A 19729-nucleotide genomic window follows, 5' to 3' on the forward strand; every position below is an offset into this window, starting at 1 on the left:
TCACCGATGATTGAAAGCAACTAATGATCGTTGTACATGAATGTTGTCGGAGATAGATGCATTTTATCACGATTGCAGAACATATTCCAACTAAAAGTATTGCATCTCTGTGTTAATTGCGAATTTCTGTTTTGTAGAAAAGTCACATCATTGTCTTCTAGTTTTTTTATGCATGCTTTAGCTGCTTACATTGTGCACTTTATCAAGTGCAGTGCTGTAAATGGGACATGAAATAGTAACGTTTCTGTGAAATAAGTCTTGTCCGTCAGTAATATATATTTATACATATATATATATATGCATTTATCATACATCCCTCTTCTTAAGTTTACGCTAATGTATGCCCCAATTGCACATTAACTATTACGTACATAATTAAGAGAAGATTACGTTACATCGCGATTACGTGATTATATAAACAACGAATAAATCAGGCAGATAATTTCGTATCAACTTAAAAATTTTTTTAAAAATATATGATATAATTATTTGAATAATTTTGTATGATTTCAATCATACTCTGTAAGCGCATATATTTTGCAAATATAATGCAAACATAAATTGTAATGAAAGCATCGTAGGTGTTAAGATTGTAACAAATTTAAAATCGTAATTAATTACAGTATATGTAAAATTTGATTAATTTTTATCAACTGCATAAATTTATAAGATAAAAGAAGAAATTGTATTAAAGAGAGTAGTATTTGCAATTTAATATTTTAGTATACGATGAGTATTTAAAGAAGAAAACACATTATCGGAAAGTCATTTTCGCCTAAGGAATGTGCGTGAAAGAAAGGTATTAGCGGTGGATTATTGCCTGCAAACATGTCCCTGTAGACGTTTGACGATTTTATTTCTCTTTATTCCCATTAGTCATTATTCAATTGTAAGAGCTAGAGCGATTTGCGTGGATGATTATGGCATTTTAGTGTGTATAAATATATATATGTGTATATATATATATATATATATATATATATATATATATATATATATCGAAAAATTAATGCTCGACCTCTCAAATTGACTTTTTCCTTTCTCGATGTCCCAGGACTGGTAACCATGTCGGGACAGGGTGGCAGCGGCAGCAGCAGCAGCGGCGGCAGTCTGCAGCAGATGCAGGCGTCGAGTCTCCCTGGTGGCGGTTATCAACCCATGGACTGCGAGTCCTCGCCTCGTCACACGGGCGGTCGGCGTGCCATAACAACGGGCTACCCATCGACATCGGCCGGGGCGCCCGCGTCAGCCCCGATGACGACGTCCATGCAATCCATGGACAGCTCCCTGATACAGAGCTCCCTTGGATCGTACAATAGCCTAATTCTTCCTAATATACCCCATCTGCCCGCGATGATGACCTCGCCGATGATTCAGCAGCAGAACTTCTACAACTACGGCTACTCGACCGCCGACGCGCATGGGATGGTCAGACAACCATCGACGGTGTCGACCGGTAACCAGCGAGATCCAGCGGAGAGGGAAGATAGCCCGATGGTCGGTGTCTGCGTCCAACAGAGCCCGGTCGCTATTCACTGAGGTGGTAGAAGTGGACAATACAGCTGATTGTAGGCAATTGCAAGATTGGTGGAAGAGGAAGACGATTTAGCTGATTTATTACCGGATAGAGATCGTGGCATACTTTGAACGTTCGTCTACGCTATGTTATTGTCGTAGACGAAGAAAGAGGCAAGAGAAGAGGAAAAGGAAATGGCTTGTAAACATTTTCAAACGTCATTCTCCGATGCTGCTTTCTCGAAGCATAGAGCCAAAAAAAGAAAAAAAGCACATCAGTGTTCGCAATCAGCGATTAACTTCGACAGTGAGAATTCAACAAATTTTTCGGACACATGTTGGTTTGGCTGAACAATTCTCTGAAAAATACAAACGAAAAATTTCCCCGAAAAAATCCACGAGACAAACGCAAGTCACAAAGCTCAAATCTCTCTCTGAGATTAAGAGATCACAGAAGCGGAGATGTTTACTATAAGCTTGGCGGCGATAACGACTGTGTGAAAAAAACCAATGAGTAGAAACGAGAACATGCGAGGAAAAGAAAAGAAAAGGGAAAATATGGGAGAGGTAAACCTCTATTTCTGTTACGTTGCTGTATTTTCGTATCTTTTATCGAGCTGACTGGCCCTACACATTGAGCGTGGATATTATTACGTGTCTAACACGGATGATTGACGAAAGCTTCGAGCACGGACAGGTGGTAATGGTCTAGTGAGGATGAACCCAGCTGGCCTCTCGGGTCCTGCCCGATTTCCACGAACACTCTGAGCAGTTTTTAGAGAAAACAACTCTGAGCGGGAAAACTTTCGGCAATCAAACTGTGTGGCCTAGAGAGCGAAAAAGTGATAATTACTATTATTACTGTGTAAAAGAAAAAAAGAAGGAAAAGTAAGAATTACCAATGTAAGCATGTACTCCAATAGAGTTTTATACACGATGTCACGGATGTAAACGGTTTAGCAAGTACTTGCGAGCAAACAGTCGCGTTGACTGCTAGTTATTTGTACAATACACTTAGAATGAATGATAAGAGTGCAGCTTTAGGATTTAGCTTTTAAGTGTGAAGAGGTAACACATACATTCACTTATCCACCCATCCATACCTACACATACACAGACACACACACACACACGTACACAAGACAATGTAAACTCAATCATTTTATTTACTTTAATGAAAATACAAGGATGCAAGTTGCGAACGTCAGTTTGTTGTTGAGCAAGGACTTTAAACAAACGGGGTTCGCGCGGTTTAACAACAATACATATTTATACATAAAAAAAAAACAGTAATAAGAAAGTTAAAAAACAGCATACACGTAAGATCGATCAAGAATGGAATATAATCATACGAGAAATCTAGATACTTTATAATAAACAATACGCGCGTATACTCTCACATGCATACGTTTCCAACGCCAATCGTCATTGATTTTTGCCGTTTTGCTCCGATGGTCGCTTATGCCATTCGCATCGATCGTTATATTAGCCTCTTTGTACACAAGATTTGATTTTTATTCGGCCATAAAATGGTTTTTAATCTCGATTAAATGTGATCCCTTTCGATTATTGACATGTTGTAAAACTAGATGACGAACAAAAAGATAGAAGCCAATAATTTCTTTCTTATTGTCAACGCGCAATCGTACATTTCGTTGTGAAACTACCAATTGTAAAAGTGTAGTATTAGTACCTGAAGGCAGACCATTAAAATGCAACCGTAATAAATTCCTCTACACAGCCCAGATAAGTTATGAAAGAAAAAGAAGAGAATAAAAAAATACGACACTTTTAATAGAAACTATAATAATATACGCTGTAAAGAGAAAAAAATCTTAAAGAATTATGCATGTTGCTTTTTTCGTAATCACGATAGCAAAAAAAAATGTGGAAATACTTAAATCTGTTTACGAAATATATTTTATATAATTGCGGCTTTTTATACTTCCATACATATACGAAAGAAAAAAGAATGCTCCACGGAGACCTAAGATTTAGATAATAATTTATCTGTATGCTATTTATTATATTATATATAAGATAAACGCGGAATCATTTTGCTGACGGATCGTATCGATTTACTGTGTAGCTACTTTAGGACATTCTAGATCTAATTTTAATTGCTTTATGAGAGGTCTCGTAAAGATAAAGCTGCATGTATAATTCCCAATCCGTCATCTTTAACGTTTTAATTGCTATATTTTTCTTTTTTTTTGTACACAAATTTTAACGCGTAGATAGCGGCGGCTTAAATAAGCACCGTATTTCGTCTGCATGACCGCGACTGTTGTCAAAAGAGCTTGGCTAAAAAAAAAGAAAAAAAAAAGAAAAAGGTATTAGACGACCAAGAGGATTCTTACAATGTATTTTCTGGACAAGTAATAATGAGAGTCTCACTGTGAAGTTTAGATTTGAATTTTTCTTGTTGTATTAGTTGTAAATATATATATGAGAGAAATATAAAATACTTTTTCGAGTAGAGCTGAGAAGTCTAACGTTTCACAAGCCATTCGATCTGCTAAGAATCATTTTCTTCATGCGGCCTTTCGAATGATTTGTATATTTTTATACACCTGCAACACAGAAACATTTGCAGATACGTTTGAGCAAGATTTCACACGCGCGCGAAACGTTCTATATTGCAACTCAGATGTTGAGGTTTGTTATACTCGAATTTATACTAAGTTACCGAGCGAAAACAAATTTTCTAACAGTAATAATGTAAATCTCCAACGGATAAATAGAAAATACGATACGCCCTAAAACCTGTATCATAAATGTTTTTATAATGCATCCAGATTTACGGCAATCAGTGCTTAAGATACGTTAAAAAATTCAAAGAGTCGTAATGAATCTGTGTTGTGATTAGATAGCTCGAAAGCAATGCTTAAAAAAAAAAAAAAAAAAGAATAGAGAGATTCACTGTGACATAATAAATATACTTAAACAAGAGAAAAAAAAACCACAAAAATTATCCAAGACTTTAAACAGAATATGTCGCGCACCTTACCTCAATGATCTTTTTTAATAATTTCAGCAGTTGGAAAAAAAAGTTGTACAGGATAATATAATTTATTAGAATGTGGAGAGAAAGAGAGAGAGTGAGAGTGAGCGAGCGAGCGAGCGAGAGAGAGAGAGAGAGAAAGAAAGAGAGCGAAATTAAACGGGCGGAACGCTCGGAATTTTCTGTGACAAGTTTTAAGCGTTCCTCGCGAAAGAATATCCTGTTGAACGGCAAAAATCAGTACGCTCTATAAGTATAGATAATGTCGCGTGTAAGATATCACAACGCACGAGCCTTCTTCCGAATTTCGATTGTTACAAACTTAACGCTGTGCTCACCAGTTCCAAAAACAAACACGGTGTTCATAACATTATTCGCGCAGAGAATCGAATCGCGATCGTATTTTCCGAGCTATACAGAACTATTTTTTATCGTCCAGAAATAGAAAAAGAGAGATCTCTCTCTTGAATCTCGTTCGTCGGTGACTTTGTTTCGTGACAAGGTATCCACATCTAAGATAATCCTTCCACATCGGATGGTTCGTGTACACACAAGGGCGATATATCGCTCGATACTGGTCTCTTTTCTTCAGCCAATATCAAGAGAACATGCACAATTTCCACGATGGACTCCTGGGCACAGCGTCACGTTTAGTAAAAAATTCATAGCTCTTGTGTGCTTTGGACAATTGTTGATTTTAATTGAAAATAATTATTGTTTTTCTTTTTCGTTAAACACCTGTATAGAGAAACAAAGTGATCGATTAGATATAATGATGCGAAACTTTTAGCGCGATTTAACGACCGCCGTCATTCGGGCGGATAAATTTAGGGACAATTTTTTTTCGCATAATGCGCGAAGAGAAAGGCCACGATAGGTACGACATTCGGAGATGGAGCATTCGAATGAAAGCAAGCTAGAGAGATCTGTAAAATATTGAAAGCGTAAACGAGCGTGCCGAACGTGGCTATGCGAATAATAGAGGACCTTTATTTGCCACGTAAACGCGACGAAATGCGTTTTAAACGTATGTTTAGTAGTCTCCCAATATGGAAAAGAGAGGGCCCGCGATGAGCAGAACGAAAAAAAACTTCCCTTAAGATTCCTTTCGCTTTTTCCGATGTATGCGCGTCTTCATTTTCGAGAATCACCGTCTCTTGGAATTTGTTCACTCAACAACTGTCGCAAAAATGCAAAGTATTTAAGCCAATTAGCAGACAGCAGAGATGTATACATTTAATAACGTAAGAGCTAGCCGCGATTCATGTTCCAGTGATTTATTTCGCTGTATTTCAAGTATACACATATACTATGTATATATTGTTTTTCATGTAAGAGAAACTCTTAAGATCAGAATGATGATGAAAGAAAAAACGGTATATATCGAAAAATATGTTTTAATTATATGTATCTTGGTCCACAGATAAATGTGTATGCGATACATATTTTTGTATTTACTGTAGTGTTAATTGTTCATATATTTTTTTAATGTTTATAATGCAACTTTTCGACGGATTTTCTTCATCATTTGCTGTCCAAATGTAACTTTTTCAAATCTCATCTTTCTTCGCATTCGTCAATTGTAATTTTGAAATTATAAACATAAAAAGATATATTTCTTATACATATGCACACGTTATACATGTGCTTGTATTTTTTCAAATAATTATACAGATTTATTTTTTTTTATTTTAACTTCTCTACTCATATATACAAGGTACGTTCGAAATTGCGGTACAACAGCTGATTGTAGATCATAATTTTTGAACGCAGCCAGTATTATATTAAGTAATTTTTTTACAACTCCAACTAATAAATCAGGCAATAAACTGGTTTGCTTTTTAATTTACGATCGTATTACATAACATATTCGTTAATTATCGGTGTCTACACCTATGATGAATCTTTTGTTTGCATTTTGTTTTTTTGACAATTTTATGATTTAACGTAAAATTTCATATTTATCTAATATATCTAATGCGATATATATGTGTGTATGTGTATATGTGTGTTTGTACAAGCGGTCTTTGTAAAAGTCCGTTTATGAAGCTCGCGCTCGCGAATCTTAATTCCGGAATCACTGGAACATGTATCGCGGCGGGGAAATAAAGTAACTTAAGTTTCCTAACGTCATGTGTAAAAGCATTGTGTTCAGAAACAAATATAACTATAATATGACTGATGCGCCTGAGAGGCGATATGCGAGCGTCCTTTGAGAATTAAGTATGAGAGAGAGAGAGAGAGAGAAGTAATGTGATGTCTTGATGATGTCTCGTTTGGCGCAATGGCATGCACCACAAGCGGGACAAAAAAAAGAATATAAGAAATGAACGCAGAGAGCGAGAGGAAAATGTGTACATGTGGATGCGTATGTACGTTTGTATGTGTGTGCGTGAGAAAGAGAGAGAGAGAAAGGGGGAAACAAAAAACCGATTTATTAAGATGAAAAAAAAAATAATTAACAAAAACTCTATACCGGATGAAGGAAAATGAAACTTGTATCTAACGTGTATACATTGTCATAACATTATTATGATGATTATTATAATTATTATTATATATATAATAATGTAATTGAAAATTTGAAACGATATTACATAAGGTTAATAATAAACAAAAGCATCTTCACCTTTTGCTGTTACCTTTTTCTTCCGCCGATATTTCATACTCGATCCACAATATTTGTTGCTTGCAATTAAAAAAGATATCGATATATAAAAGTGGGTATTTTGAAATATATTCAATATGTGTTTACAATGTAATTAAACTCGAACTTGAATGTTATCTTGAAGAATTTGAAAAGCATGAAATACATACCAGAGAGAAGACTGAGAGATGTCATTGCCTGTTTTTAGGTGATCCCTGAAAGCGATACTCCCTCTATGGACATTGAAAACGTGAACATGAACTACAAAGCCAATGTCCATGAATGTTCTCAGAGGGTAATATATAATGTGCACAATTTCTAGTTTTGTTCCGTGCTATGTGCACGAAATGCCGGTAGCACCAGAGTATAACAATCATTATTTTCAAAATAATATATAAATATGACAAATAATAATTTTTATAAAAATAATTTTTATAAATTACTTACTTATATGTGTATGTATGTGTGCCCATTCGTTGTCCAAATGATTTTAAATATAAGAATATACTATATGAATATCGGCGTATGTTACCGCCGGCATAGCTCTCAGGTTCATGAGAGTACTGAAACCTCCTCACCTGGCAAATTCCTTAGTTAAGGCGGAGATACAGGGGAGGAAAAATTGAGGAGGAAAAATTTTTTTATTTTTTTTTATTTTTTTTAATAGTGTTTTTAAACAGAGAATATAATACATATAAAAAATATATATATTACATAATTATAATATATACAACGTAAATTATAATTAATTTGCAATTACATAAAAAACACATTACAAAATATTAAATTATGTAATATAAAAATAATTACATTACAAATATATATATTACAAAATTTAATGCAGAATATATAAAATACAATGCATTAGAAATATGTATTACAAAATATAATACAAATTTAATATAAACTATAATTTTAATATAAACTATAATTTTAAACTTAATACAAAATAAAATTAATTACACAAAAGTGTCCAAAGTATACGTATAATATAAAATTCACTAAAAATTTTTACATAGACCAGACAAGACTGATTAGTGATTATTAATTACGCGATATTTATTATTAATAATCGACATAGAATAATAGAATTTAATTAGTTTTATATAAATAACGTATAAACGTAAATAATCATGATCAAAAGAGTCATTAATAAAATTATTGATCATTTCTTCGATTGTAGAACAAAGTATTTGCATTATTGACGCATTTCGTGCAGACTATGAAAAGAAATATTTAAAACGTGTAAAGATAGAACAAGCTTTGATGTAAATCAAAGATTAAATTACAAAATAAATTGCGATCTAAAATTCGCGAGAAAACGCAACGAATAAATAAATCGACAATAATCGAAAATTCAATTGCGAGATACGCATAATTTTTATAATATAATAATCGAATCAATAGACACGCATGCGATATAATTATTATCACACAAATGTTGACAGACGAAGATATTTTAGCAAACATTTGTGATCCGTATTGTTCATGAACATAAAATTCACTGTCCGATTTATTTGCGATTAATATATACGCGACTTTATACGAATTTCACGATTGAGAATAAAATACATATCCTATTTCGCGCATGATTAGCTGAATAAGACGAAATGAGCTCTATAAGCTTTAAAGTATAATTAAAAATCGCGTTGTGGCCACGTCTAATAGAAAATAACGGAACGAATGATTTTCATTAATATAGCTATCGATCGTCTTTTAAATTATAGAAGAAAATATTTGCACTACCAGCATTTTGCACGAATTATTAAAAACAATACTCAAAGACGTGATAAGATAAACAAAGCTTCAATGTATAAGTCAACGATTAAATTATAAGATAAATCGCGATTTAAAATTCACGAGAAAACGCGACGAATAAGTCGATAATATGCGGAATATTTGATCGCGATACGTATAATTTTTATAATATAATAATAGAAGCTCTCAATAGACACGTGCGCGATATAATTATTATCACGTAAATATAGAAAATCGAAAATATTTCAACAATCATTTGAGGTCTGTAATGTTTGTAAATATGCAATTCAGCGACTGAATTACTGCGAATTTTTATAAAATATATCGCGATTTAAAATTCGCGATAAAACGCGACGATAAATAAATCGATAATATTCAAAATATTCAATTGCAGATACGCGAGTGACATACCGGTAATCCGATAAAAAGAGGAGCGACCTTAAAAATGGAGAACGATTAACATCTTGTTTCTACATCAGATTTCGCAAGATCAATCTGCGAAGAAAAGTTAAGTGATCCATTGAACGTCGGGAATTTCATCGTAGGAGGGAACGAATCCTGGATCTTCCGGACTATTCCCGATAGCAATGATTTCAGTATTAAATCAAAGACAATTATCCCTCGTCATTATTTTCAATTCACGAAATTGATATTCACGTTAGAAAACATGTTCTTCCATTACTAAGAAATATATTTCTGTATCGAAAATTAAATGGATATAACCTTTGTTATTGAAATGTGATTACGAACGATTATATTTATAAATAATAAAATACATGCATTATTGGAGTTTGTGTTAAATGTGCGAACACATAATTTGGGGTACCGTCTGCGCGCGCGAGACGAATCGAACCCGATAACAGCAAGATTTAAAAAATTTCAATTCGAATAGTGTTCAAAATAAAATAAATGAAATAATTTTAAATATATAATTAATTCTAGATTAATTATCTAGATTCTTATTCTTGTAACGTTTAAATTAATAATTTTTTTTTCTTTTAATCAATATCTTACTGATATAAGGGTACCCATTCGATTCGTCTCTAAATTTTTAAGTATTCGCACATTTTATGTAACATTCATGTATAATTTCGCATATATATAATATATCATATTAACAAAAATTATAAAAATATTTTAGATACGTTAATTTGTTCATGTATTTTATTATACATATATATAAAATGATATATATATCTAAAAACTAATATTCTAAATTGGCGATGGATGTCCAATACTTGCAAATAGTTTCTTAAAAGAAACTAAAAACTATTATTAATATCCCCAGTACCTAGAAATAATTTTTCAAATGAGATAATTAATTAATAATTAATAAAATATATTCGTTCGTAAGCATTTTTATCAAAAAATTTATACAAATTAATTACAATATGAAATTTCTTGAAAAATTAAAGTTTATACACAACGCTATATCCATATTTAATCTACTATTAAATTTTTCTGGCATTATATATATAGACAATAATAATACCAATCCTAGTAATGATAGAACATTTTTAACGAAGAAAAGAAGAGATACATTTCTCTCATCTAAATATATATTATTTAAATTAATTCGACGTTAAAGAAGCGTATCGTCGTTGAATTACTACCGAAATCATTGCTTTCGGAAATTGCCAGGAAAATCTGGGATTAGTTCCAATCTTACAGTAAAAATTCCCAATTTTTAACAGGGCACCGAACTAGACGTCGCGAATGGGTCTCACAAGAACCGATGAGAAATAATTCTCCATGATGAAAATCGTTTCGACTCCTCGGCGGTACGAGCCACGCAACTTTTATTAACGTTTATTTAACGGAAGAAACAACGATAACTCTTTTATTAAAACGATAATTTCGTCCAAGAATGCGAAAAGAACGCGGGAAAAACACGGTGATTTCGCAACCATAATTTATTAATTTATTTATGAATATTTTCCGATACGAAATTCGTAAATACAAATATAACTGAAAAAAAAAATTAATGAATTCATAATAATTAATCGTGATTCTATAATATCGAAGGTGATCGTTAAATTTTGTGAAGCTAATATTTAATCGTTGACTTATCACATCGAATCTTCACACTCTTATTCGATAATTCTGTATATTTAATTAGCAATATTTAGGAATATTATCTGACGAGAGGGACAGCGATAAAAATCTTTTGTTAAAACGATAATTTTGTATAAGAACTTGTATTAAAAATTTTATATTTGATCGCGCGATGTATATACTTAATATATATACCTATACATTAGACGGCACTCCCGGTTTCGGTACGAGTGAAAATCCCATTTCACATACGAGAATCAACTTCGAGTCAACCGGTCGGGATTGCAACGATACAACGAGCAAGGACTAAGCCCAAACCGGAAAGAAGACGAAACGATTGACGGAAATAGAGGAAAATGAAGTTCACCAACTCTTTTTCGCGCATAATTATCCTATCTCGTATCGAACCTGGACCCGCTAAGCACGATTTCAGGTGCTCCGCCCGGACATATTATGCCTCTCGCGGTTGCTATATGCTACACCAGGCTAGTAGACGGCAAAAGAAGAGGATACCCACATTTTTTAAATGCTAACATTCAGCAATTTAGAAAATGGGGAGGCAACCCCTTTTACCGAGCGAAAATCGTGCCTAGGGGAATCCACTCGACTCCTCGACAGGGTTAACACACGCAGTGCGTGTGGCTGTAGACGAGCAAAGAGAAGGGACCCATTGACGACCATTCCGAGCAATCGATCGAGTTCTAACTAATTCGGGCCGAATCACTTGACGAAGCACGAAGCAAGAGTGTACGTTGCAAAGCAACGTGTGCAAACTCGAAACATCCCAGTTAGTTGGCATCGGAAGTAGAGACTCGTGACAATAAGGAAATTGGGATTTTTATACGAAAAGTCCAACGCGGAAGCGCGAAAACGCGACGACGCGAGAATACTACAACGCGGAAATGCGGTAACGAAATGCCGCCGTCCGCGACACGTTGATGGCACCGACGATGGAAAGTCGATGACGCAATGTAACTCTTTTAATAAAACGACTAAGCGATCTCGTCTAAGAACGCCAAAAAGAACGCGGGAAAAACATGGTGTTTTCGCAACCGTAATTTATTAATTTATTTATGAATATTTTCCGATACGAAATTCGTAAATACAAATATAACTGAAAAGCAAATTATTAAATTCATAATAATTAACTCGCGATCCTATAATAGCGAAGGTGACGCGAAGAGAACGCGGAAGGAACACGGTATTTTCGCAATCATAATTTAATAATTTATTTTAAGAATATTCAGTTCCGCGCGATATGGAATTCATAAATAGATAAATCTAACGGAAAGCATATCATTAAATTTATAATAATTGACTCGCGATTCTACATTTTATATAAAAATTTTCCGAATTTATTAATGACTCTTTGATATGAAAATATAAACAGTTATTCTTTTACGAATATTTCAAAAATATATACTATAGAAACAAATATGTTAATTTAACGATTTAATACGTATACTTACGTATAATCATATATATACATATAATTTATACGTATAATCATTATACGTATACTTTCGATAATTTTTCGTGTAATTTACATAAGAATGTATTCACGTAATTTACAATCGTAAATACAATTTCATGTAATATAATTATAGTTATAATTGTATTTTATACAACTATGTCAATAATTAAAAATATCAATATTAGATTATAATTAATATACAATTATAACTATTTACAATTTACAAAACACAATTCATTAATTACAAAGTACAATTTACAAAATATAATTTATGATGTTATCAATATCAAATAAATGTACTCGATTTATTCAAATGTTTAATAACATAAATAATTTGATATTGATAACATTAACATTTGGACTTAATATTATAGCTATGTATTAATTTATACATTTATGTGATATATTTTTAATTTTTAAAATCAAATATAACATGCTAAAATATATCTTGAACATTTATAATTATGCAATTTGTTTAATCTTCTTGAAAATAATTTTGATAATTTAAATTTCATTTTTAAAACATTTTTTAAAATAAATTCAATTTAATTTTTTAAAAATAATTTTAAATTATTACAAAGAATTACAAAAGTATCCAAAATATACGTATAATATAAAATTTATTAAAAATTTCTACATAGTCTAAACAAGGCTGATTAGCGATGATGAATTACGCGATATTTATTATTAATAATCGACATACAATAATAGAATTTAAGAATAGAAATTAGTTTTATATAAATAACGCTTAAACATAAATAATCGTGATCAAAAGGGTCATTAATAAAATTATTGATAGTTTTTCCGATTGTAAAAGAAAGTATTTGCATTACTGGCGCATTTTATGTAGATTATTAATATTCAAAACGCGAAAAGATAGATCAAGCTTCGATGTAAATCAATGATTAAAGTACAAGATAAATAACAATTTAAAATTCGCGAGAGAGCGATAACGAATAAATAAATCGATTATTAGGAATAGTTGATATGCATAATTTTTGTAATATGATAATCGAAACCGCTAATAGACAACGCGCGACATAATTATTATCAAACAAATGCAAAGATATTTCGAGACATTTGAGATTTATAATATTTGCGAATATAGAATTTATTACAAATTTTTAGAAGATAAATCGTGATTTACAATTCGCGAGAAGACGCGACAAATAAATAAATCGACAATATTCGGAATATTTGATTGCGATAATTTTTATAATATAATCGGAGCCCCTAATAGACATGCGTGATATAATTAATAGAGAATAACGGGTTTAATAGAGAATAACGGAACGAATAATTTTATCAAAGTCTCTCTCTAATAATTTAACTATCTAACTATATCTCTAACTATCGATGCATTAGTAAAGTTTAATAAGATTTATATAATGATTTAAATAATCGCGATTTTAATCTTTAATAAAATTATCGATCATCTTCTTAAATAGTAAAAAAAATATTTGCACTATTAGCGCAGACTATAAAAGACAATATTCAAAGACGTGGAAAGGTAGACGAAGTTTGGACGTATAAGTCAACGATTAAATTATAAGATAATATTAAGTTATAAGATAAATCACGATTTACAATTCGCGAGAAGACGCGACAAATAAATAAATCGACAATATTCGGAATATTTGATTACGATATGTATAATTTTAATAATATAATCGGAGCACCTAATAAACACGCGCGACATAATTACTATCACGCACAAGTGCAAAGATATTTCGACAGATGTTTAAGGTCTGTAATATTTGCGAATTTATTTGCGATTAATACGCTATTTTATAGAAATATCGCGATTGAAAAATACATACTGAAAATACATACATCTCGCGCATGATTAGTTAAATGAAATAAAATGAATCTTAAGACTTTACAATTTTAAATATAATTAACATACAATTAAAAAATCGCGTTGTTCGCCACGTTTAATAGAGAATAACGGAACAAATAATTTTATCAAAATCCCTCTCTAATAATTTAACTATCTAACTATATCTCTAATTATCGATGTATTAGTAGAGTTTAATAAGATTTATATAATGATTTAAATAATCGCGATGAATCATCAATAAAATTATCGGTCATCTTCTTAAATAATAAAAAAGAAATATTTGCACTACTAGCGAAGACTATAAAAGACAATATTCAAAGACGTGGAAAGATAGACAAAGTTTCGACGTATAAGTCAACGATTAAATTATAAGATAAATCGCGATTTAAAATTCCCGAGAAAACGCGACGAATAAATATAATGATCGAAGCTCTCAATAGACACGAGCGCGATATAATTATTATCACGTAGGTATAAAAAATCAAAAATATTTCAACAATCATTTGAGGTCTGTAATGTTTGTGAATATACAATTCACCGACCTATTTACTTGCAAATTTTTATAAGATAAATCGCGATTTAAAATTCGCGATAAAATGCGACGAATAAATAAATCGATAATATTCAAAATATTCAATTGCAGATACGCGAGTGACATACCGGTAATCCGATAAAAAGAGGAGCGACCTTAAAAATGGAGAACGATTAACATCTTGTTTCTACATCAGATTTCGCAAGATCAATCTGCGAAGAAAAGTTAAGTGATCCATTGAACATCGGGAATTCCATCGTAGGAGGAAACGAATCCTGGATCTTCCGGACTATTCCCGATAGCAATGATTTCAGTATTAAATCAAAGACAATTATCCCTCGTCATTATTTTCAATTCACGAAATTGATATTCACGTCAGAAAACATGTTCTTCCATTACTAAGAAATATATTTCTTTATTGAAAATTAAATGGATATAACCTTTGTCATTGAAATGTGATTACGAACGATTATATTTATAAATAATAAAATACATGCATTATTGGAGTTTGTGTTAAATGTGCGAACACATAATTTGGGGTACCATCTGCGCGCGCGAGACGAATCGAACCCGATAACAGCAAGATTAAAAAAATTTCAATTCGAATAGTGTTCAAAATAAAATAAATGAAATAATTTTAAATATATAATTAATTCTAGATTAATTATCTAGATTCTTATTCTTGTAACGTTTAAATTAATAATTTTTTTTTCTTTTAATCAATATCTTACTGATATAAGGGTACCCATTCGATTCGTCTCTAAATTTTTAAGTATTCGCACATTTTATGTAACATTCATGTATAATTTCGCGTATATATAATATATCATATTAACAAAAATTATAAAAATATTTTGGATACGAATTTGTGCATGTACTTTATTATACATATATATAAAATGGTATATACCTAAAAACTAATATTTCAAAATGGCGATGGATGTCCAATACCTAGAAATAATTTTTCAAAAGAGACAAATTATATTAATTAAAAATATATTCGTTCGTAATCATTTTTATCAAAAAATTTATACAAATTAATTATAATATGAAATTACTTGAAAAACTAAAATTTATACACAACGCTATATCCATATTTAATCTACTATTAAATCTTTCTGGCATTATATATATAGACAATAATAATACCAATCCTAGTAATGATAGAACATTTTTAACGAAGAAAAGAAGAGATACATTTCTCTCATCTAAATATATATTATTTAAATTAATTCGACGTTAAAGAAGACGTATCGTCGTTGAATTACTACCGAAATAATTGCTTTCGGAAATTGCCAGGAAAACCTGGGATTAGTTCCAATCTTACAGTAAAAATTCCCAATTTTTAACAGGGCACCGAACTAGACGTCGCGAATGGATCTCACAAGAACCGGTGAGAAATAATTCTCCATGATGAAAATCGTTTCGACTCCTCGGCGGTACGAGCCACGCAACTTTTATTAACGTTTATTTAACGGAAGGAACAACGATAACTCTTTTATTAAAACGATAATTTCGTCTAAGAATGCGAAAAGAACGCGGAAAAAACACGGTGATTTCGCAACCGTAATTTATTAATTTATTTATGAATATTTTCCGATACAAAATTCGTAAATACAAATATAACTGAAAAAACAAATTAATAAATTCATAATAATTAACTCGTGATTCTATAATATCGAAGGTGATTGTTAAATTTTGTGAAGCTAATATTTAATCGTTGACTTATCACATCGAATCTTCACACTCTTATTCGATAATTCTGTATATTTAATTAGCAATATTTAGGAATATTATCTGACGAGAGGGACAGCGATAAAAATTTTTTGTTAAAACGATAATTTTATATAAGAACTTGTATTAAAAATTTTATATTTGATCGCGCGATGTATTTACTTAATATGTATACCTATACATTAGACGGCATTCCCGGTTTCGGTACGAGCGAAAATCCCATTTCACTTACGAGAATCAACTTCGAGTCAACCGGTCGGGATTGCAACGATACAACGAGCAAGGACTAAGCCCAAACCGGAAAGAAGACGAAACGATTGACGGAAATAGAGGAAAATGAAGTTCACCAACTCTTTTTCGCGCATAATTATCCTATCTCGTATCGAACCTGGACCCGCTAAGCACGATTTCAGGTGCTCCGCCCGGACATATTATGCCTCTCGCGGTTGCTATATGCTACACCAGGCTAGTAGACGGCAAAAGAAGAGGATACCCACATTTTTTAAATGCTAACATTCAGCAATTTAGAAAATGGGGAGGCAACCCCTTTTACCGAGCGAAAATCGTGCCTAGGGGAATCCACTCGACTCCTCGACAGGGTTAACACACGCAGTGCGTGTGGCTGTAGACGAGCAAAGAGAAGGGACCCATTGACGACCATTCCGAGCAATCGATCGAGTTCTAACTAATTCGGGCCGAATCACTTGACGACGCACGAAGCAAGAGTGTACGTTGCAAAGCAACGTGTGCAAACTCGAAACATCCCAGTTAGTTGGCATCGGAAGTAGAGACTCGTGACAATAAGGAAATTGGGATTTTTATACGAAAAGTCCAACACGGAAGCACGAAAACGCGACGACGCGAGAATACTACAACGCGAAAATGCGGTAACGAAATGCCGCCGTCCGCGACACGTTGACGGCACCGACGATGGAAAGTCGATGACGCAATGTAACTCTTTTATTAAAACGACTAAGCGATCTCGTCTAAGAACGCTAAAAAGAACGCGGGAAAAACATGGTGTTTTCGCAACCGTAATTTATTAATTTATTTATGAATATTTTCCGATACGAAATTCGTAAATATAACTGAAAAAACAAATTATTAAATTCATAATAATTAACTCGCGATTCTATAATATCGAAGGTAATTGTTAAATTTTGTGAAGTTATTATTTAATCTTTGACTTATTATATCGAATCTTCACATTTTTATTCGATATTTCTTTATATTTAATTAGCAATATTTAGGAATATTATCTGACGAGAGGGACAGCGATAAAATTCTTTTGTTAAAACGGTAATTTTTTATAAGGACGCGAAAAGAACGCGAAAAGAACGCGGAAAGAACGCGAAAAAAATGCGGAAAGAACGCGGAAAGAACGCGAAAAGAACACGGAAAGAACACGGTATTTTCGCAATCATAATTTAATAATTTATTTTAAGAATATTCAGCTCCGCGCGATATGGAATTTAAATAGATAAATCTAACGGAAAGCATATCATAAAATTTATAATAATTGACTCGCGATTCTATAACAAAGGCGTTCGTCAAATTTTATAACGTTTATATTTAATCATTAATTTAGCATCGAATTTTTACATTTTATATAAAAATTTTCCGAATTTATTAATGACTCTTTGATATGAAAATATAAATAGTTACTCTTTTATAAATATTTAAAGAATGTATACTGTAAAAATAAATATATTAATTTAATGAATTACTATTATATAATCACTATACGTATACTTTGGATAATTTTTCGTGTAATTTACATAAGAATGTATTTACGCAATTTACAATCTTCTTAAACATTAACAATTTTGCAATTTCTTTTAGTATTCCTGAAAATAATTTTAATAATTTAAATTAATAATTTAAATATTTTCATTTTTTTAGCATTTTTAAAAATAAATTCAATTTAATTTTTTAAACTGAAATAAAGCCAAATTATAAATTTCTCTATATTATATTAGACTGCTAACACGGCCATATCTCATATGACAAAATGTAAAACAAAGGCAACCATTTATAACTGGACAGAATTTATACCGGGTATCACAGAATTTAACATAACAACTATCGCTCTCGAAAGATGCAATTGTAATTTATATGAGTATCGATTGTATATTTATTTTAATAATTGCTGGTTATTGCTTATATTTATTTAAATACTATATTTTAATGTTTTGTAACTACTTATGTTCACTTTAATCACTATCTCGTAGAAGTTTATATTTATTTTAATAAATGCCGGCAAAAATTGACAGTACGACATAATATGTATATTAATCTAATCTGTATATGTATATCCTGCCCAAATGTAAATGGTTATCCTGGCTTCAGCTGTTAGCAGCCTGGTATAATATATACAATTCTTATAATATAAAAGTCTCTGTGCAGATTACCAATAAAAATTGATTGATATTATAATAATATATGTAATTAATAAATTTTTATAGTAATGCATAATTTATAATAAAATATAAAATTAATGTGTATAACATTTATCATATTACATTTATCACATTACAAGTTATTTCATTAATTAATCATTTGGCTTTACATTAAGTTTAAAAACAATATCTACAACAAATGTTGTAATGGATGAGCTAATAAGAAATTAGAGTAAGATAAGTGAATAAGATAAATGCGCGTTATAAGTGAATAAATTAGCATTAGATGTAATTGATACAATTTTTTGTGTTCTTTATTTTTAATAAATTAGGTAAAATCTATACAAAAATAATCTTTTCTCTATCTTTTTTCTTTATAATTAAAATACTGCAATATATTTTCGCAATGGATGCAATATATTTCGAACGAATTTATTAAAAGTTATTTAATTTAATCTATTCTAGCTCATCCATTTTAAGGCAACGGATTTATCTACAATCTCTATGAATCCGTTACTTTAAAATTAAATAAAAGTTTTTATTACTTACCGGAGCATTGATGTGCCACAGCGGAGTTGTCATTATCGAAGCTACGTTGTCTGTAACATACAAATATAAATTTCATTTATAACAAAGCTCAAAATACAATCAATATTTAAAAAAATTATTATTGTGCGGAATTTCATATCCGGTGTGTAAAATAATAAGCAGATATAAACACGTGGGAAGATTTTATAAATTTTAAAATTACTTTTTAAATAGAAATTTTTA

The 19729-nt window shown here is 31.3% G+C and overlaps 1 protein-coding gene across 6 annotated transcripts in view; it reads left to right on the forward strand.

Annotated features, from left to right (window-relative positions):
- Mnb (minibrain) overlaps positions 1-7147 on the forward strand; it is a 77370-nt gene extending 70223 nt beyond the window's left edge. For 3 of the 6 annotated variants that reach the window (XM_083080685.1, XM_083080686.1, XM_083080687.1), the window contains exon 9: positions 1055-7147. In XM_083080685.1, the coding sequence (XP_082936811.1) occupies positions 1055-1539 (485 nt within the window). In that variant the 3' untranslated portion in view covers positions 1540-7147. The remainder of the gene's footprint in view (positions 1-1054) is intronic. The other 3 variants (XR_014435500.1, XM_083080689.1, XR_014435501.1) reach the window with 2 other exon arrangements.
- Positions 7148-19729: the final 12582 nt, after the last annotated feature.

This window comes from Camponotus vicinus, unplaced genomic scaffold (genome assembly GCF_025532165.1).
Source record: "Camponotus vicinus isolate PSW18456_S1 unplaced genomic scaffold, iyCamVici1.0 SCAF_10, whole genome shotgun sequence".
Taxonomy (NCBI): domain Eukaryota; kingdom Metazoa; phylum Arthropoda; class Insecta; order Hymenoptera; family Formicidae; genus Camponotus; species Camponotus vicinus.